This window comes from Strigops habroptila, chromosome 2, assembly GCF_004027225.2.
Source record: "Strigops habroptila isolate Jane chromosome 2, bStrHab1.2.pri, whole genome shotgun sequence".
NCBI classification, from domain to species: domain Eukaryota; kingdom Metazoa; phylum Chordata; class Aves; order Psittaciformes; family Psittacidae; genus Strigops; species Strigops habroptila.
The window spans coordinates 28,290,542-28,311,803 of NC_044278.2; the positions used below are offsets into that span (position 1 = coordinate 28,290,542).

The 21,262-nt window shown below is 42.5% G+C and overlaps 1 protein-coding gene and 1 long non-coding RNA gene across 2 annotated transcripts; one reads left to right on the top strand and one right to left on the bottom strand.

The window, feature by feature from the left end:
* Positions 1-672: 672 nt before the first annotated feature.
* MIS18A (MIS18 kinetochore protein A) lies at positions 673-5,224 on the bottom strand. The gene is made up of 6 exons (XM_030476284.1): positions 5,042-5,224; positions 4,356-4,959; positions 4,205-4,271; positions 3,300-3,422; positions 1,917-2,010; positions 673-1,151 (listed from the first exon to the last, which is right to left on the bottom strand). The coding sequence occupies exons 1-6, from the start codon at positions 5,222-5,224 to the stop codon at positions 1,071-1,073; spliced, it is 1,152 nt and encodes a 383-aa protein (XP_030332144.1). The 3' UTR covers positions 673-1,070.
* A 308-nt stretch (positions 5,225-5,532) lies between these two features.
* On the top strand, positions 5,533-21,262 carry LOC115604356. The gene is made up of 3 exons (XR_003990236.1): positions 5,533-5,843; positions 11,110-11,209; positions 20,728-21,262. It is a non-coding gene; the product is annotated as an uncharacterized LOC115604356 (long non-coding RNA).

Genomic DNA, 21,262 nt, shown 5'->3' on the forward strand with positions numbered 1-21,262 from the left:
CACTGGAGTAATTTGATTGGAAGGACCAGTGCTTATAACAATTCCTTCGGCAGGTATGCAGATAACAAAATGCTTTATTTACCTGAGCATGAATGAATACAAGACCCATCGCTACAAGCTAAGTTTGAGTACTTCTTCAAAACAAAGCAATACATAGAGACAAGGTGGGTAGAGCAGCTTTTGTAAGAGAAACAGTGCCTACCCATGGGGAGAACAGTGGGAAGTTCATTCTAGGTTTTTGGAGAAAGCCTTAAAACTGCTTGCTTTTGTTTTATTGGAAAAAATATAAAAATTACTACATAAGAAACCTTGATAGTTAAACATACAGAAGATTAAAGACAAATAACTGAAATATCTGTATCAAAACAAAGTACCAACAAGTATTCTCAATTGGCATTTTGAATTCATTGCTGAAATATACACCAGGCTTTGCTTAAAGGTGTGCTGCTACCAGCCTTGTTTGCCTTCCCTTGAGACTGTAAATCATATGACCTTCAATACTGCATGAAAATCTATTTTATCTAATGTTTTTAAAGCCTTTTTTTACGTTACATTTTAGCTTTGAGTTTGCAGAACAAAACTAAAACAAACCACCCAATACAATTACTGCACTATTTTGGTCTCTGAGCACAGGTCAAGCAAAGGCTGTGGAGACAAGAAAAGAGACATACGTTGTTCCTTCAGACATCACAGGGATTTTTTATTTTATTGGTTTAGGAAGGAAATGCATACCCAGTTCAGTAGATACTGAATAGCAGAGAAGTCGAGAGATAAATGCTTTACTTTCCAAGATAAAAATTTAAATACATATTTACATATAAACCAAAAGCCTACAGAAACTTGATTCAAAAAATTTTGTTTCTTTCTGGTGTATCCTTTTAACAGAAAGTAGAGGGGTTTCTTTTCTATGGTGAAGACTCATAGACAGCACTGTTCTACCACAGCACAAGCCAATGTCTTTCAGTTCTCTGAACAGCTTTCACAGTGTTCCCACAGGTGCCAGAGGATTACAGGGACAAGTTCCACATACATCATTCTCCTGCAGTTAAACCTCCTGCATGTAATTTCTTTCAGACTTTGTTGTGAAGAGAAGCTATACTCGATTCAACAGCAGCCATTTTTGCCTCCAGAGCCTTTAATACACCGTCTGCCTGTAAACAGGGAAAGATACTCTGTTATAAACGTTACTTGACAATACAAAGAGCAAGTGTAGGTGTCAGTAAGTGCTCAAATTTGATCTTGCATCACTGATCTTGTCTGTTTCTATTCCTGCTAGCTTGGAAGTATCTAATATTTCCAAGATAGATACTATACAGCATCTAGTACTGTAGCTTGGAAGTTCACCCAACTCTAACATTAGCTTTCCATACTTTCTCAGGTCTTTAACTGCCGCTAACCTTGGCGTCAGTTCCTCGCATTCAGCTTTTGCTGAAAAGCATCAGCTTTCAGACTGATTATATATTATTTCATTATACTTCATTATACTATTTGCTCCCAACTCTCCCTACTTGCAATCAGAGGTTTTCAGTATAGCAAAATGTCAATTTTATTATGTGATATTTCAATAAAGTAACTACAAAAGCATGAAGTCAGTTTACATGAAAGATACAAGAGACATGACTAAAAGTGAGAATACCGAGAAGTGAATCAGAACTAATTAGAAACAAAATTTTAATTACTGACAGACATGAACAGGAATCTAACTCCGTGCTTGATAAATAGCTTGAAAATGCTAATTACCATTGAAGGAAAAGTTACTGAAAATCTTGCATAACACAAGATATTAACAGCATGAAGTATTACAGCTTATGTTAAAACACAAAGAATTTATCTGGATGAAATAAACTGTTTGTAGAAATTACTTACGGATATTAAGATCTCACGGTGGTGATTTAAACAAAGAGGTTAAATCTTACCCTCTGTAGCACTTCTTCCAAGACAGTTCGACTTTCAAGAGTTAAAGGTTCCTTATCGACAAGAGCTTGCTTTTCCGACGATCCTAGAATGTAACTGATATGCTACTAGTTTAGATCATGCACTTTTCACTCTGAAGGCAGAAAGCCAAATGTAATACTCATCCACTGTTCTCAATGACTATGATTAATACACCAACAAAGCATAAGCATGATTCCAGTGACAACAAAACAAGCACGAATATTTGTTAATCTTATAAACAAACTGCAAGGTGGAAAACAGTTTTAAGCATAGAACTACCAAGATATCATTACTTTATGAAAGTTGGAACTCCAAGAGACAGTCATGAATTCTGGTGCTACAGGATACAGTGCAAAACTCTGCAAACAGTAAGAATAGTGTAGCGCTAGATGGGAGAAATAGCCACCACCATTACCACCCAAGAAAATGCCATTGTGTAGCCATGTTAGCATTTCAGAGAATTTCACTGCCATGGAAAAAGCAAAGTACCATAGCTGTGGGAAGAGATTAAAAAACCCTAACTGTCCAGTGTAGGAAGGTGAACATCCACATAGATACAGCAGTAAAAAGTAGAACTTAACAAAAAGCAGAAACATTAAAACTAGCCCAGACAGAAGTAAATGTAACCTATCACTCTTTGCTAGAGCAAGGCTTAGATAAAAGCATTTTGGTGTGGAGAGTTAATTCAGGATATAGGTATTGAAGAATATTTTAAGACCACTTTTAAGTGGTATAAACCAATTAAAGTCAATACAATAGCGCATGCTCATTTTCTAGACAGTTTTTGACTGTAAGACAGTTAAATGAGAGCCTATAAGCACATACTCGGTTTTAAGACTTCCTTTTGCCTACCTCAGCAAGTAAAAAGCAGAGTTGACCAGTACAGGTCAGACCTCACCCTAAGCTAAGCAGAGCTTATGCCCCTCTGCCCATGTTCTCTGCTGATAATCTGTTTATCTGTAATAGCTTACAGACAGACTCATTTGGTACTACCTATGACTACAGGCTCACTTTATGCTGTCTGAAGCAGAGCTCATACATAGTTTCCTCTGAATAAATGAGAAGGAACCCTCCCATGTTGCATACCTAGTGTTATTTTCCTGGGTGGTATACAATTTCTTATACAAAAGGCAGCCCTGGTGTTTTATTTTTTCCTAGGATGTGTCTAACGTTACATAGATGATGTTTCTGACACCTCAGTGCTACGACGCTAACAGCAGCAATACCGAAAACCACTGTGGAACAAAGCAGCAGAAACAGTTATCTCTAGACATGCCACTAATATTAACAGGAGCATCCCCCAACATGATGCCTGGCGGGCAAAATTTAGCTGGCAGGCTTACCAACAAAAATTTTGCCTTTACCTCTCGAGTGAGTCAACACTGAAACAGAACAAATCCCTCTTGTAGTCGAGATGCTTTGGGGTGCATCTGTAAATGCTGCCAAGTGTCATTGAGCAGCCAGAGCAGAATAATGTTTCTATCATGCTGTAAGAAAGATACACAATATTTAAACAGGAGAAACGAAACAGGATCACCTCTCCTCAACCCTATTCCAAAAGAGAGAGAGAAAAATTTTATCATGTTCTTACAGCGTTAAAAGCTTGTTGCCCAGAGAAGCTGTGGCTGTCCCATCCCTGGCAGTGTTCAAGGCCAGGTTGGACGGGGCTTTGAGCAACCTGCTCTAGCAGAAGGTGTCCCTGCCCATGGCAGGGAGGTTGGAACTAGACTATCTTTAAGGTCCCTTCCAACCCAAACCATTCTGTGAGCCATTCCTGCTTTATACACCGTAATTACAGGCATTCATCTTTTAAGATTTACTTTTGCTTACATTAGCAAAGAAAAAAGCAGACTTGACCAGTACAGGTCAGACCTCACCCTAAGTTCAGCTTAAGCCCCTCTGCCCCTGTTCTCTGATGATGACTTTTACCTCTGATAGAGCCACAGAATTAACTAGGTTGGAAAAAACTTTTAGGCTCATCAAATCCAACCTTTACCCCAGGGCTGTCAAGTCCAAGGCTGTAAGGAACCCTTCCATTTCACCCTGCATTCCCAGTGGCTGCTCGGGCTGGCTAATCCCTTTCCACAGGCCACCCGAAACCAGTGCTCCAGGCCCAGCTGCCGGCCCTTCCCGGGGCACACAGGCACCCCTGCCCAGCCGCAGCACCGCTTAGCGGGCTTCTCCTCACCGCCTCACCGGGGCCTCCGGGCTCCCTCAGGAGGGGAGCCCCCACACCCCCCCACCCCCGGTGCAGCAGCCCGAGCCTCACCATCCGCACTCTCCGGGCCGCTTGGAGAGCTGCCGCTCCTCGTCCACCGAGACGCTGTCGGCCGCACCTGCGCAGGGGATGGGGAGAGGAGAGAGGTGACGCCGGGCGGCGGCACGGGGTGAGGCAGGGCGCGGCGGGGCGCGGCACTCACTGCGCAGCAGGATGCAGCCCGACTCCTCGTCCTTGGTCACCCAGCTCAGCGTGTCCCCCACGGGCCGCTTGCACCCGGAGCACAGGAACACCATGGGCTGCACATCCACGTTCTCCGCGCCCCCACCTCGCCGCTGCTGTTCCGCCGGCGGCGGGTGATGGTGATGATGATGAAGGGGGGGCACCCACTCGCCGCCCGTCTCCAGCAGCGACAAGGAGGAGTCCAGCTCCGCCACAAAGGCCGGCGGCGAGTAGGGCCTGCCCGCCATTGCTTTCGAACGGCCCGCGCAGGAAACGCCAGTGACGCCTTCCTGGGCCCGCGCCGGGGCGGGAAATACCCCCGTGGCCACGCCCCCGAGGCTAACCGCGCCGTTACCGGCTGCGGCGGAGGGTGTGGCCTCGCGGCCGGGGTTCGGCGCTGTCCGCGCTCTGCGGGGCCTCGGCTGCGCGCACGGCGGGCGGGCGCCGGCGCTGTCGCAGCTGGGAGCATGGGGGAGATGCCGACGGGTGCTTTGCAAGCTGCGTTTGAGCGGCCTGGCGCCTTCCGCGCGGTGTCTGCGCGCCTTGCTGCCGGTTCGCAGTGGTGTCTCGCCGCACGCCGTGCCCTAGAGGCGGCCCGGGAGGGCTGCCTTCCTTTCCGGAGGCCCGCGCCCCCGAGCAGCCCCGAGCTCCGCAGTTGCAGCATACCCAAGGGGGCTTTGGTGGTGCAGCCAGGAGCAGGCTGAGAGGGTTTTGCGAGTTCCGCACAAGCGGTTTTGTGAAGCTGGGTGAAGCACGTGTGCGGTGTTTCCGAGGCACAAGGTTGCTGTGGGCTAAACACCTTCCACTGGTCTGCTTTAGTGGTGTTCGGGAGCCTGCCTGTCCATCCATGGCCGGCGGGATGGAGGGAATGAAGAAGTAGCAAAGCAAACTACATGGTTATTCCAATACATCATTTATTTATGAAGCATTTCATCAGGTCTTGCCCAACTCTTTCCATCAAGAGGGATTCAGAAATGTTTTTCAGCCTGGCTGAGTGCAGCGGCTCCAGAGAGCGCTGCATGGCCCCAAGTTTTGAGAGGGAAGGGTTTGTGACCCACCTGGCATTTGTCCATCCCATTCTCAAAGTTACTTGAGAGCCATCTCTGTTTAAAATATGTAAAGGATAACGCGATTGCCCACCAGGAAGCGAGGATTACATTTTAAGGGCTGCTGTGACATATCTGTCACATCAATATTCATTGCTGCTAGATGTTTTTTAGTACCAAGGCAGTCCTTGAGCTGCGGGACCCCAGAGTGATTTACATAGGCATCAGTTACGCAATCTCTTTGTGAGGGCGCTGAAGTACAATGAAAAAAAGTATTTGGTTGGAGTTCTGAGCTGGTTTAAAATGCACTACTGAAATGGCTAACAGAACAAACTCCTCTGAGTACTTTTGGTCGTATGAATATTATTGGGATTATATAGATCCAATTCCAGTAGATGGAAGCAAGTTGAAGGTTAATAAATGTAAGTATTGTAGAGTAGTAGGTGCTAATCTAGACGGGAAAAATGTTGCATAGCTTGTCTCACTGACTTTATTTTTTGTTTTTCTTGCAATAGAGACCATGCCGGGTTACGTGTGCGTGGTTGGTATGGATGAGTGTCTGCCTTCCAAACTGACTGTGCTCTAATAGTAGTTATTACTAATACTGAAACTCTTTGCTTTATCTTACAGCATTTAAAATGATAGCACTGCTGATACTCAGAAGGATAGATTCTTTCTGAGCCATTTGCTAAGTGGAAACCTAATGACTTGCAAATCTGTAGTTTGGGGTGCTAGTTACGTGTATGCTGCTGTCAGAAATATTGACTGAGCAGAGTTCTCTGGAAGACAATCATGTTTTCATCTTGAGACATGGAGCTTACATTACAACTGATAAATGTTCAAAACCTTAGTAAAAGAAGAAGTATATGTTTCCATTAGCCAGGAATAACAAGCTGAAAACACATTCTGTTACCTTTCCTCCTTTGATTTAGTGATACTGTACTGTAAGATAAAGTAATATACGTATTTGTCAAAATACTTTATTGCCATGGAAGCTGATTCTGCTGGGTTTAGAAGTTAATTTTCAAAGTACATGTACTATGAAATAGCACTCACCAAATTCACCCTGCAACAGTTAATTTGTTTCACCCTTGGTTTTGCACAATGAGATAGCAATGTCTTTTTATGGTTATTTAAAGTGGCAAGTAATTTTTTTTTTTCCCTAATGTAACTGCATTTGTTATGTTTTGATAAGATAAAATGACAACCTAAGTCATGAAGGATTAACTTAACCGAGTACAGTTGGATGGATTGACAAAGATTGGGGGAGAGCAGGTGGGCATGTTTGAGTTACTTAGGCTATAGGCAGCATTCTCCCTCGATTTCTGCCGCGTCTCTACCTGTGGTTTTATCCTCATTTGAGTGACAAAACTTTACTAGTTTCTATTTAGTTTACTGAAGACAAGTATGACTGCTCAGTTATGGTTTCAGACACTAAAATTGCTTTCCCCAAGGTTATTATAGTGGTCTGATCTGTAAAAAAAGCATGATAGTGTTTCAAAATATTTTTATGTCTCTCTAATTAGCAGTACCTGCAACTGTCTTCTAATAGTAAAGATTGAACTGGACAATGCTCAGAGCTTCGTGTCCTTTGTTTGCCTTTTGAGAGCAAGAATAAGAAAACGGACAGAAACTCTTATTCTGCTCTGTCTCTAGAAAAACTTTTCTGTCCACTCAGACAAGCCTAGGGTTTATTGCTTCCAAACTTAAAAGCAGTGTGCCTTAAAGAAGGTGGTGTAAATATCCACATCCTTCCATATATAGAATCTTGCTCCACAGTACCGTAGAGCAATGTTTGGTGCTGCTGGGATCAGGCAGGTTATGAGGAACTTCTCATTTGCTTAATTGTAAAGTTAGGGCAGATTATTACCCCCAAATTCCACCAGGGAAACCCAAAACTGCTGAGTGAGGCAAGCTGTAAGTCCCCAGCATGTGGCTGGCTCAGCAAAAACAAACCAAACCAAACCAACAAAAATCAGGAATCTTTCCTTTCCTCTTTTTCTCATTCATAACATCTTTCTAACATTTGGGTTGCCTGATACATAACAAGAGGTGGAGTTTGTGTTACAGCATTTCCCTCCATGGCAATTTATAGGATATTTCTTTATACCCTTCTGCCTGTTTTCTTGAAACTCGTAGAAGCTGTGCTTCTGAGAGAAGATGCTCACCCTCTATTAAATTTAAACTTGTTGATAGTTTCATGAAGGAAATTACCACACACGGTGTGTAATTTTATTTCAATCAAAAAAGCAGAGTAAACCTATCTCTTAGAGATTTTTTTTAATTACTATTATTTGTTCTCTTTCCCTAAAGAAGTAGTCTGCCACCTTTGTGACGTAAACTTTGTGTTTATGCATCTCATCTACTTCTAAACTAACTCAGACTTGATCTGGTTAGAAAGGAGTGGAGACCTCAAAGATAGAAAATATCCGCGAATTCCTACAGCTGGTGACTAGATAATAGTGGAAGAACGTTGTGAGTGAAGACCTTTACTGACAAAAAGGCTGCAGGGTGAGATCATGCCCTGTTGGACACCAAAGAAAATCACTTTTGGGCTCAGCTTTGGGAAACAAAGCTGCAGGGAAAAGAGATTTCTGTGCTCAGCTTCTGGGCAAAGAAGAAAGAGAAAGATGCAAGTGTAGGGTTTGGGATGTACTTTTTTTCCCCTCAGGAGGTTAATGTTAAGGCAATTTCAGTTCCCTGCGGAATCTGTTTATTTCTAGGCAGCTTGTCAAAATGGAGTTCTGCTCCATGATTTGTGTCTTTTAAAGAGCCCACATTGGCTATACCACTTACTAAACTAAAAATGTTGGGGTTGGTTTTCTGATAGCCAGGAAAGTGAAACTTTTTTTTTTTTTTCTTCCTATAATAAACATTTTCCCCTGTCAGCAGTCTAAGAGGAATGGAGACTGCGTCATCTTGGTGCTTTTATTCTTCCTTCTCCAAACACCAGTGGGAGAACAGTGAGTTACAAGTTGTAAAGAAAACACCAAGGGAAACAATTCTATAGTCAGATAGTTCTTTCCTTGTTTTGAATAAAAGCACTAGCCAAGCAATGAATATACTTTGTAGGTTTTCCTGTCTTTGTAATAGTATTTACATTCTTATACCTTCAAAAGCCACCATTGGGATTAATGTCTTCATGTGCTTGGAAGTGCGTAGACAAAATAAGTTCAGCAAGTCCTTGCCCTTTGCGCTGAAGATGAAATGTGATAATTTCCCCCGAGATGGCCAAAAACATTTCAAGTTTGTCAAAATGTAGGATACCTCTAGGATCACAATAACCACTGTATTCATGTTCCAGAGGGCCTCTGTTAACTGACTGCAAGGGGACCTGAGCGTTTGTTTAGGTGCATTGCTGAATCAGCCCAAATGAATCATACTGTCGTCATGACTGCTGGGATGGGATTATAGCTCCTAATTCAATTTTGCCTGTTTTGGTTTTTTCATTTAATGTAAAACAGAGACCTGAAGCTCTGCACTTTCTTTTCTCCATTACGTGGCCTGTCCCTGAAGCGTTTTGAGACTGTGTGTGTCTCATGAAAATGAATCTAAATCCAACTATAAAGTCATGGTCTTGCCTTCTGTTAATAGTGTTATGCAGCTCTCTCTGTTTTGTATGAAAATAATAAAAAGCTTAATTGGCCTATGAACTAATAAGCTATTTAAAAACATATGCACACACACACATAAAAGGTGACTGTAAAATTTAGCAATAGAAAAGCTTTTTATAGATTGTTAAAATATGTTATTCCAGTTTTAAAAAAAATCAAATTTCAGGACTTTAAAAACAGGAAGTTTCTGTTTATTCCTCAAGAGTTCAAACTCCCCCTGAGACCCGGAACAAATTTGTTTAGCTTTAGTGAATTCCATGAATCGTATTAAAGCTGCTTTTAAAAGATGCAACCAAAATAGCTCTGTTAGGGAATTCTATAAATCCAAAGTATTCATTTCTGTTCCGATGACTTTGAACAGTTCAAAACTTTGAGCTGTTCAAAATATCCATAGACCATGATTTTGTCCCCTAATTTTCCCTTGAGGACTTGGGGTTGGCCAGTAGCATCCCGTTGCTTTTTCCCATAAGAAAGAGAAGGTCAGAATACTTATAAAATCAATAGAATCACAGAATGGTTTGGGTTGGAAGGGACCTTAAGGACCGCCTAGTTCCAACCCTCCTGCCATGTGCAGGGACACCTTCCACTATATCGGCTCTCTCACCTCCTAATTTACCATCCTCTGAATTAAAGCTCAGTAAAACTTTTTTTAACAGAGGAAGAATAAAATAAGCTAACCCTCCACATTCTTATTTCTCAGTAGCCCAGACAAAACTCATTTCATAATAATATTCCAGCTGGGTCAGCTATAGTTTTAGGTTTAAAAGGAGCTGGGATAATTCCCCCTAATCTATTTGTGGCCTGATGACAACACGTTCTGAACTTCTTCACAAAGAAACACCTAATCAAACATATTGGACCTGATTCAAAGAACACAATGTTTTCTGTCCTTTCAGATAGAAGATTTATTTTATCTTGGTCAATATTTGTCTCTGGAGTCAATGACCCTTCTTTTTCACCTCAGTCTGAGTGAGTAACTGGTTATGAATTCAGGGCATTTCTTGACTTCTGCCCTGCTGAACACCCAGCCTTTTCAAGGCTTTAACTTGGACATTCGCCACCACCACACTGATCCCAGGAAGGAGAATTGTTGAAACAGTGACCAAATGTGCTACTGGGGCAGGAGTGAGTTCATCCCATCCAACAGCAAGCCTGCAAATGAAGCAGTAATTTGCACAGCACCATAGCCTTCATTCGTGAAAGAGTAACTCCCTTTTCTCCCTCAACCATTTCATACTCCCATTAACACTGGTCACCCAGATCAGTGATCAGTTCATCTTTTTTTACTTTTATTAATAATAACAACAAAATTCTTCGTCTGAATCAGGGCTAATAGCAGTGGCAGGGTCTTAGGCTAGGTTAAACTATGGTTAAAGTATGGTGAACCCATACTTTGATGCTAGGAATCCACTTACTTGTTCCCGAAAGAAACCACTTAGTCCTGATAAAACAGATTGCATTTTGAACTATTTTATGATAATTACAGAAGTATTGCAGCTGAACAGGGGAGGTTTATTCTCTTCTACTGGACTCATGTGCCATGAGAGTCATGGGCACTTTTCAACAAGCTTTTCTTGGTATTTCTCTTGGTTTTCAAGGTTAGAATTCCCTCCCTAAAAGCGTCATCTTAAAGATCATAGGTGGTTGTACTTTTCATGTAAAAGCAGGATTTGGCTGTGCACTGAGCAGTGATGGCTCAGTCTTGAGTACCACACTGCTTACTGCACTGTGATTTTGTAAAAGGAACCGTACATATCCCTTGCAAAGAAATGAAACTGTGAAAACATTCCCAAGTGCTCAGTATTGCCATTTAAATATGTGCACAGTGCTAGTCACCATCACACCAGGTATTTTTTTCCAACCTCTCCCACAGCTCTGGCCATGCATTGTTAGAGTAAACTGCTAAGAGGCTCTCAAGACTGCTAACAACTTGGCACTCATATTCCTCTCTCTAAAAGGTTTCATAAAATTGAATTAATTAAATGACACACCTTTCTTAGAGGTCATAAATGATATTGCTGTGTTTTATATTTGCTATGGTACCAGTGACAGAATTACTGTGTTGTGTCCACAGATTCTATTGTCATAGCCTTTTGGGTTGGGCTTGCTGCGTTTGTGACGTTTCTTTTCCTTATTTTACTGTATATGTCCCGCTCTGGATCAACTCCAATAAAGTAAGTACAACCAGAGATAAAGTAAGTATAGATCAGTGTGATAAAATAAGCTGCATGAAACATTCATTCAGTGCTTCAAGTGATCCAGCAATTACATACCACATTTATAATTGCACCTAGAGATGACACTTTTCATGTTATTATTTGATTTAAGTGTCTCTCAACCCACAGCTATTCACTGTTTGTTATTAGTCACCTGGATAAAAATAAATCCACAACTGATGAGGTTTGCAGGTGACAGAAAGATGGGGGAATAGTAAATCACAAGGGTAGGCAGAGCAGTCTGGGCTGCTTGGTATGCTGGCAAACAACATGCATTTTACCTCGCCAGCTATCATGATCACATACTATGTAAGTAAGAGTGTCTGTTTTACACACAGAATGGGAAAGTAAATCTTGTAAACCACACCTGAGAAGGAGTCGTAAAATGGCAGAATGGTTTGGTTGGAAGGGACCTTAAAGATCATCTAGTTCCAACCCCCCTGCCATGGAGGGGTACACCCGGTACTACTGGTAAAGCGGATGAACACAAGCTCCCAAAGCAATTCTCTAAGCCTTGATTAAATGAAAAGAAAATTTATTAGTGTGGTCAGGAAGATAATAGTATGCACGCCATTACTTAAATTGTCCCAAGGATGCTGTGTTTATGTTAGAATGCACTCTTTAAAAGGGGTTTTAAAGAAGTTGGGAAGAGTCAGAAAAAACCTCATTTGGGTTCCAGAAACTCACATCCTACAGTGAGAGAAATGAACTCAAGTAGTTTCTCAAGGAGCAGCGGCTCCAAGATACTCCTTGTGAACTGTCTTCATTTTTCAGAACACTAGTGTCCAATTCAAGAGCGCCCTGATAACTGTCATGGCTGGAAGGTGATTCTACACAAACTGTGATGTACCACATATTTTATGTGAGGGTAATGACTCACTGGAACAGTTTAGAGTAGAATATGAAATGGGTTGTGATTAATTCTTCTTTTTACTTGATGACTGAACAGCTGGAAAACATGCATTTGCATTCATCCAAAAATTACTGTAAGGATGTACTGTATGGTCTGTCATTCTGTGGCCTGTTATGCAGAAGGTTAGGCACGCTTCTTTCTTGCCTAAAATAAGTGTATGACTCAGTCCTTTAACACTTTTTAGTTCTTGCAGGATAAAGTAACTCAGTAAAATTAGTGATTTATAATTGGCTGAAAATATGAAGATCTAAATTTTCCTTTTGGTGTTTTGTTTTGCAAATCCTGGCAGGAGTATGACAATACCTTCCTTCCCAGAGATGCCCCATATCTGAACTTCTGTCCATCAGCATAGTAAGCCCGTGGTAGAACTACAAATACACTCAGAGAAAGTATTAATCCGTTGGAAGTGTAGTTGTGAAATGACTTGAAACACCTGCCAGCCATGGATGTGTAGCATTCACAGTACCAGCCAGCTTAGGAGTGAGACAACATGGTGAAACTGGGATTTGGGTTGGGGAAGAATCTTCTGGAATTACCCTCAGTCCAGTTCATTAGTGATTAAAGTTTACGGGTGTGATTTTGTCACTCTCACCTGAGTTCCTCCATTTGAATTTTAGTAGAGTACTGTTCAGCATTAGGGAGACAGAGCTGGGTCTGAGCTAGCAAGTAGCCCAGTAAAGCATCTTCGGGCTCAGTATGTGTGCAGCATATCTAGCTCTGCAGAGATCTCAGAGCCCCATGTTTGCATCATCCAGACTGCTTTTACAGCTGGGCTTGACAAAACAGGGAAATATCCTCCAGTGGCAGACAGAGCCATAGAATAGTTTGAGTTGGAAGGAACGTTAAAGATCATCTAGTTCCAACCCCCGCTAATGCACAGGAATAGCTTCCACTAGACCAGGTTGCTCGAAGCCCCATCCAACCTGGCCTTGAACACTGCCAGGGATGGGGCAGCCACAGCTTCTCTGGGCAACCTGTGCCAGTGTCTCACCACCCCCACAGTGAAGAATTTTTTCCTACTATCTAACCTAAATCTACCTGCTTTCAGTATGAAACTGTTACCCTTTGTCCTGTCACTACCTGCCCTTGTAAAAAGTCCCTTTTCAGCCTCCCTGCAGGCCCCCTTTAGGTACTGGAGGCTGCTGTAAGGTCTCCCCTGAGCCTTCTCTTCTCCAGGCTGAACAATCCCAGCTCTCAGCCGGTCTTCACAGGAGAGGTGCTCCAGCCCTCTGAGCATCTTCGTGGTCCTCCTCTGGACTTGCTTGAGCAGGTCCGTGTCCCTCTTTTGTCAGGGGTCCCACAGCTGTACACAGTGCTGCAGGTGGGGTCTCACAAGAGCAGAGTAGAGGGGCAGGATCACCTCCCTCGACCTGCTGGCCATGCTGCTTTTGATGCAGCCCAGCATACGGTTGGCTTTCTGGGCTGCAAGTGCCTATTGCTAGCTCATTTTTAGTTCTTACAGATGGAATAGCTGATCTATTCTTGTAGAGTGTTTCCACCTGAAACCTCCATTAGTGGAAAGAGAGGCTGCATAAATACCTCACTGTTGCCAGGCTCATCCCTAGCCTCCTAAAAGATTGCAGACCCTGTCCTATGAAGGTAGCTGTAGCAGGTGTGCCTGATGGAGATGCAGCGCCCACTGATCTGCAGCACCCACCTGTTGGATGGGAATATAGCTCTAGCACTGCCTGTGATTTTGAACTTTGTCTAAGGACAGGTTTCTGTTTGCAGCTTTCTACATTTGGTTTACTTTGTTTGGTGCTGGTTTTTCTGGCAAGCGCGCTTAATGCAAACAAGGATGCTGAGCAGAAAATTCAGCTCAGCAGATTAGGTAGAGGTTCAAGATTAGGTCACAAGCAAGCAGAGGGAAACAAGTATAATATGGCAGTAAAAAGGAGCACTAATATTCTAATTTATTGGCACCCTAAGGCCTCTGGCATGCTCACAAAAGGTAACAACAACAATAAAAAGGCAACTTGCCCAAATAAACCACAAAGCAGGAGGCAAGCTAACAATACAAGAAATGCATGGAAATGGACATAAAATTACAGAGTAATAGAGGCATGTTCCCATTAGTTTACTGTTCCTAAAAGAAATTGCAGGAGAAATCTATATACATGAAAATCTCCGAGTGTTTGGAAGACTTAAACAAAAGTTATTTTTGTTTGGTTTTTTTTTTAATTTCACTTCTGTATCATGTACTGAGTGAAATACTTGGATTTAAAATATCCATATTTATCCCTAGTATGTATGTTCAATTTTGCCCATTGAAAGAGCTGTTACAAACAAGGCAAGTCTTGGAATATTTTGTGGAGAGCCCAGAAATCATTAATGGAAAGCAGTGTTGGATGAGATTTATTGAGGCTTTGAAACCATCCTGTCTTATAATTTTTTCTGAGCTTGAAACATACTGCAAGAAAACAATTTTAGGACTGAGGAGAATATTCAAACACCCCCAAACTTGCCCTTGTTGACTGAGTTCCGTGTGGTTTTTAACCCCCACTCCAATGCCACTTCTCCCGAGTCCAGCAATGACATGAAGTGGGATGCCTGAAAGAAGTTCCACCATCCTCCCCTGTCGTCTTCTTTGTTACGGAATCCATCTGTTACCCTTGGCATGACAATCATCTATTTTCTGCACTGAAGTCTCCTGTCTCTTTTCCCATTATAGTTGTGATACATTCACCCAACAAATGCACATCCACGTCACTGGTCAAGGCTGGAGAACTTTTACCTTCACTGTTTCTGTGCTCATCTGTCTCTCTGTCAAGCCCAGGGGCATTGGGGCAGCGTGTACTCTTCCAGCTTGCTCAACTGCCTGGTGAAACAAGCGTGCTTTCAAGTCTAACAGTTCATAAGTGTACCTTCTTGCTTCAGTTGGGCATTGAGCAAACCCCCACCGCCGCCTGCCAGCTGTCTTTATTGTCAGCTGGATCTCTGCGGGTCCCTGAAGGTTACGTTTTGGCCTTGTGTAATGTGCAGTAATTGTATGTCTTCCACCACTCTAATATGCCAAAGTCTTACTATTTTGGCCAGGGCATGCCATCTACCACAGTATAGTCTGTTGATTTTTACTTGCATCTCCACACATAAGTCAGTGCCAAAGGACCTTCTGAAAGGTGTATCAACAACTAGATTGACTTATGCCACAGCATAATCTTTAGACCCAGAAATTCCAGACCTGAATCCATGATCTGATTGCACCACGTTCTTCTCTGCAACAGAAAGCAATTTGGTGCCAAGTCAGATGAGTGAGTTCAGACAAGGGGGGAGGATTGATGCTTGCAAGAGAGCTGTAGCAAGGAATCCATGTCCCAGTCCCTTTTGTCACCATTTCACTATCCCTAAGAAATAAATGAAGAAAAAAGGTTTGGGGCATGGGACCAATTGTTTCAGATGCATTAGCATGCCAAGGCAGTTGATTACCACACTGCTATAATCAAGAGCCAGTATTAACATTTGTTTCAACTATGTTTCCTACCATCCAGAATGATACAGAAAAATAAGGGTTAGTGGCTGGTGACAGTTCCCAACCAAGGCTAGAACTTCATGTAGTGGAAGGGGGGCAGGGAAAGTTCCTTCCTGGACCTCTCAAAAGGGGACATGGGTTTCCCATGCATTTTGTTGGCAGCTGTGCATTCCTGAGAGCCGTGACTGAGGCCACTCTGGACACCCAATATCTTCTGGCCATCTCTTTCCTACCAGACCATGTAATATAGGGGAGAAAAACAAGGGTACCCAGAGAGTTGGAAGATCTGCATGTCTCATCCGTTGTCCACATTTCTTGCTGCCATAGTAGCCTCAGAGAGGCTCAGTCAAGGGACTCTGAACTCCTTGGCAGCATGAGCCTTGCTGGATTCAGACAGATTTCTGGCAATAAGAAACACGGTTCATGTTTATATATTTTTTTCCCTTGGCTACCATCAACTTTTATCCAACATTTCTTGGGCATATGGTAACATCGTCTGAGGATACAGCTTGCCAAACAGAGATGTGAGAGTTGGCTTGAAAACACTTGTTCTACAGCCAGCTTTCTTCTCAGTTTGCAGGTGAGCGATTCCTTCACAGACAGACAGATAACCACTGATGTGGTAGACAGAATGTACAATGTCCATGTGCTCTTTCCGGTTTTTTTGCCCTGTCCAGATCAATTGCAACAGTTGCTTCATTCCTGGAACTGGGGAACTAATTTGGATATTTGACAGCTCAGGGGTTTTGGTCCCTAGGACAGAAAAAAATCTATAGCAATATCCTAGATCTCACATGAAGGCAGGTAGTTTTCAGAGGTTGTGGTTGGTTTTTCTTTTTTTAGCTTACCTTCAAGACTGTAATACTCATTAGTGAATGATATAACCACCATACATTACAATCAAAAAAGTACCTATTCCTATGCACAAAGGCATTGCATCTGACACTCTAGGTACCATATTTATCTGGATAACCATAAGACATGTCATAGTTCTAATTGGGCATGCTACCTTGTCTTTGGGAAGAGGAAATCCTTTTTCATACTATAGTAAGAAGATCCTCATGAGAGGTACTGCTCTGGCTGAGCATACCACGATCCTGTTTTCTACTTTTGTAAGGCAGCTTCTCCTGTTCTTTACTTTATTCAGCCTTCTCTTTCCTATCATAGAAGACTGTTTTCTGGAATCAAAGTAATTTGTCTGTCTGTAAATTCACTGAAGATATAATCAACTCTACCTACTGTCTCTCACTAGTGGTAATCACATACTCTCACACCCAGGTATCTTGAACTTTATAGCCAAGATTGGGTAAGAGCGCAGAAAGAACACGGTTCCTTAGTGGTGCTTAAATGTCATGTCTCTCACAAGACCAGTATTTGAGGTCTACATGACTTCTCTGCATAGATTACAGCATCATTCCTTGTGTCGGAAGAAGCTAAGACTGCCAAGTCTTTTCAGTTGGCTTCCCACATACAGTGTTCCTGGGGATCTAGCCCAATTTCTCCCCAGTAGTTTCTGAATTTAATCTCAAACATCAGATAATAAATCTTGCTATTCCCAAGCCTCTGGTTTCAAGGGATACAGCCGTCTTTCAGGCCCCTCATGAGGAGAGCTTTCTCTTTTTCTCTTGCCAGAACCAGCTCCCTTTGATGTAAGCAGCTGTCAGACCCACAGGGGCAGAGGCTGTTGAAACTGTTAGCTAGGAGCTGTCAAAGCCTGTTGTAAAACTTCAGTCACCAGAGCTCAAATTAGTGTCTTCACAGGAAAGTGTTCTCACTCCTGTCATCTGAAGAAACATACTCCATATCTTTTAGCAGCTATCATGCAGCTGGAGAGAGGTCTGGGATTGGTACCATGCTTGGTGTGGTGCTGCTGAGGTTGCTCAGAGATAACTGATCTCCAAGTGAAAAATAATGAGCTGGGTTTTGTATAGCACCAGGCGCTGTGTGATCTCAGAACCAGGAACAGAGGCTGCTTACCAGTAGCCAGTGTCCTTCCAGAAATCCCACGCAGCAAGACTGCAGTTGAGATGGATGTGTGGGCAGAACTTGCCCTCTGCAGCTCAGACATTCTCCAAGTCTGGTGCAAACATCCATCCAGGTGGACTGTGCAGTGGACTGCACTGCTCAGGTACCAGGAAGCAGGCTATCTGTGCCCTTTCTCCTGGAAAATGAAATGATGAGGCTTTTGGTTTTAAAACTGTTAAATGGTTTGAAGTGATACAACAAAGCTTCCATCTAATAGTGACCAGACAGACACTTACAAGTGACAATTGAATGTCAACTGAGTGAAAGAACTCTTCAGCCATGAATTCAAATAGTGTCCTGTGAACAACCCTATTATCAAATCCAACATTTATCTTCTCTCAAAGGCTGCAGAATGCCCAGTCCAGGCACTCCTGAGATTATGTCAGCTCACTCTCGAGGGACATAAACCAAACCACAGACAACTCGTGCACTGGAGGAGATTGGAGAGTGCTGCCCACTGAGGGTAGGGATGCAGGCTCCCAGAAGTCTCTGCCCAGGTCCAACTTGCATAGAATTCTCTGCATAGAACAAGTTCTTGTATTTAAGTTGATCAGTGTTTCTCATTTCTCTGCCTAGTTAAATCACAATGCCCTGGCACTTCATCTTGGCTTAACAGATAAACATGTATTTGCATAAAAAGAAATTAATTAGTTGTTCATTAATGAAGAAAGCCAAAAAGTGATTACTGATTTTTAGTGACTTTTAGTCACTAAAAAATCAGATCACTGATTTTTAGTGATTTTGAGACAGGTATTTATCACACTGTCTATCTCACTGTGAAATTTTGGAATCACAGCATCACCTACTCCAGGCTTTCAAAGATCAGATCTGTCCCCAGAAATCCATAAATGCAAAATATTAGCTCTACTGTTTTTCTGAATAGCTCAAGTTTTTCTGTGTGCCAAAATTCACTGTCTTTAAAGAGATTAGTTTGTGAAAAATCTGCAGTTCTCAGTGAAAAATACTTTTGCCAGGTTTGAGGCTTTAAATTTAATATATTAATATTGTTTTAATAGGTCTATCATAACTGGCTGTCCAGTCTATGCCGTATGACTGTTTGCTCCTTCTTGTTTCACTGTATCTTTATCTTCATGTTTCATTCAGAATGACTTTACATTTACTTCCAGATCACTGATGGAAAAGCTGAACAGGATGGGGTGGGTGCTAATGGAGCCTTGCTAGAAACAGCCACAGTCAGAGATCATTCTCCAGTTACTCTTTGAAAAGCCAAATTCACATAACACCTGTTTAATGGGGCTTGTGTGTAGCTCTTTTTAAAGAAGGCAGTATGGAATACTAAGTCAAATGCCTTACTGCAGTTTAAATAGCTCCATATAGCCTCCAAATAGTGTTCCCCTGAAAAAATGACATCAGTCATTTTTCACCATGTCTTTCTATAAAACCGCACTGTCTGGAACTAGTCTTTCTGTCCTTTGAAATACTTTTTCAGTTGTATCTTATCTTAGCTTTAATTCCATGATTTTGCCTGGGGCTGAGGTCAGTTGCACTGCTTTCCAGTGACCTGGTTTGACCCGTTCAGTCTCTGAGTACTGGGACACCAGGGCTCTTCCAGCCTTCTCAAACTTCCCTGCTGTTCCAGGGATGGTTAACAATTAACCAGAGCTGGATAGAGTTCTCCTCAGACAGTCTCCAGGCCTCAAGGATGCAAGTTCTCTAGCTGATTTTAAGGTATGGATAGCTAGCTGATATACTTAGCTACTTAATGGACTGGAAAGACAGCATCCTGTTTGGTAAGAATATTTTTGTCTTGCTTCTGTCAGAGAGGAGAGAGAGCTCTTGAACATGCCTGAATCATAGCAAAGAGAACAGATCTGCCTGCCTGTGGTGGGCCTGTTGCTGAGATTTTTTGGGTTTGTTTTGGGTTTTTTAATTACCATAAAGCAAAATCCCTGTTGTGTTTAGTCTTGTCAGGCACAGATACTTTAAGCTTTCATTAGCAATTAATCAATTTCAAATTTGAAGCTATAAAGTTTATATTTCTCCAAAGTATTAAAAATAATTATTTTCCTTTTCATCCCATTTACTTTATCTTGGTTCTTTAGATTTTGGTTGTTACGTTTGTCTAACCACTGAAACATTGGCTTTTAGTCAAAGATGTCTTCTTTCTTGTTTCTGAAACCATGGCTCCAGGCAAAAATTTTCCATTTTCATGTTCTCTTTTGGGTTACATTTTTCTTCCCATTGTAATTTTCCTGCCCACCTTTGAAGCCCTAAGGATATAGTAGTAGTTGGGATCTTGTGTTCAGCCATGCTGAATGGAACTTACTGCTTCTAGGCCAGGACTTACCTGCTCTTTATATTTTTAGGGTGACATTTGGGAAGCTGCTGGGAAGAAGGCTCAAGGAGGAGGAGGAGGCAGGGTGCACTCTGTTCTCATATCTTTGCCCCCTCCACTAACTTGTTTTTCTGCACAATTGTAAAGCTTTACATTGCGATTGTATGTACACTGGCAATTTCCTGCTACCCTAGTCCTACCCACTCCTTCTTAGGTCTGTCCCATTTTCTTGCTCCAATCCCCACCAGCCCTTAGAGCTGTGTCTTGCCTTTTCCCAATCCCAGAGTCAGGGAATCTCTCCCAAATATCACACATCCCTCTTGTTCTTGACCCCAGTGACACCCATTCGCAGTCACACAAAGCTCTTGTCCCTCTTTCCTCTCCCAGGAGCAGCCCTGACAGTTCCCTTCACCCTTGGTACAGAGCAAGTCATAGCATAGTTTCAAGTTTCTTCTTTAAAAATCCAGCTAAAGAACCAGGCTCAAGGTTCCGTCTTGAGAGGCAAGGGGGAGTCACCACATACCAGCCACAGATCACGCTTTTGCTGTTGGTCATACTCTATTTCCAGGTAAGAACATGATTCTCATGGTGTATAAAGAGCTGAAGTCCAAAAGCATCTGTCACACTGGATTTAGTGTTTTCGTGTTAGAAGAACCGTCTTCTATATTGTTAAAGACTTTGATAATGTACTTCCTTATGAAACTGCTGCTGTCTTCCAAACAGATGTCCCTGATAACAGCACTTTCTTTTTTTTCTCTCTCCACACATTACAGACAAGTGATTGTAGGGAACCAGGTAGAAGAAAGCAGTTCCAATGGTGGACAGACTCACAGCGATGATCTCAGTGGCCCATACTCAGATGTGGTTGCTTCTCAAACATGTACCTCCTTTTCAGATGAAACTGGCATTCATGGAAGGACGTGAGCCTGAGTTAAAACTGGAACAGATTAAACAAAACCAGCAGGACAGTTCTCCTGGCTGCAGACAAATCAGTGCTGTGACTGCCTATTGAACACTGATACCACAAACCTCAAATAGGTCAGGAGGAGGAGAAAAAGAATAATTTCTTTCAACAAAGGACAAACCTGAAGAATCCTGGATGCATAAGAGGAAGTCCTAACAGCCATATGTGAACAACATTGCTGGAGTCGCCTGATCAACATTTTAGATCCTCATGGTGATGATAACTATAAAATTTCTTTCTCTCCTGCATAAGGATGCAGACTCAAACTCCTCTGCCAGTTAAGTGGTGCAAAGGGTGTGCTGCCAGTTGAGTGGCTCTCATTAAAACCCATTTGACTGCAAGCA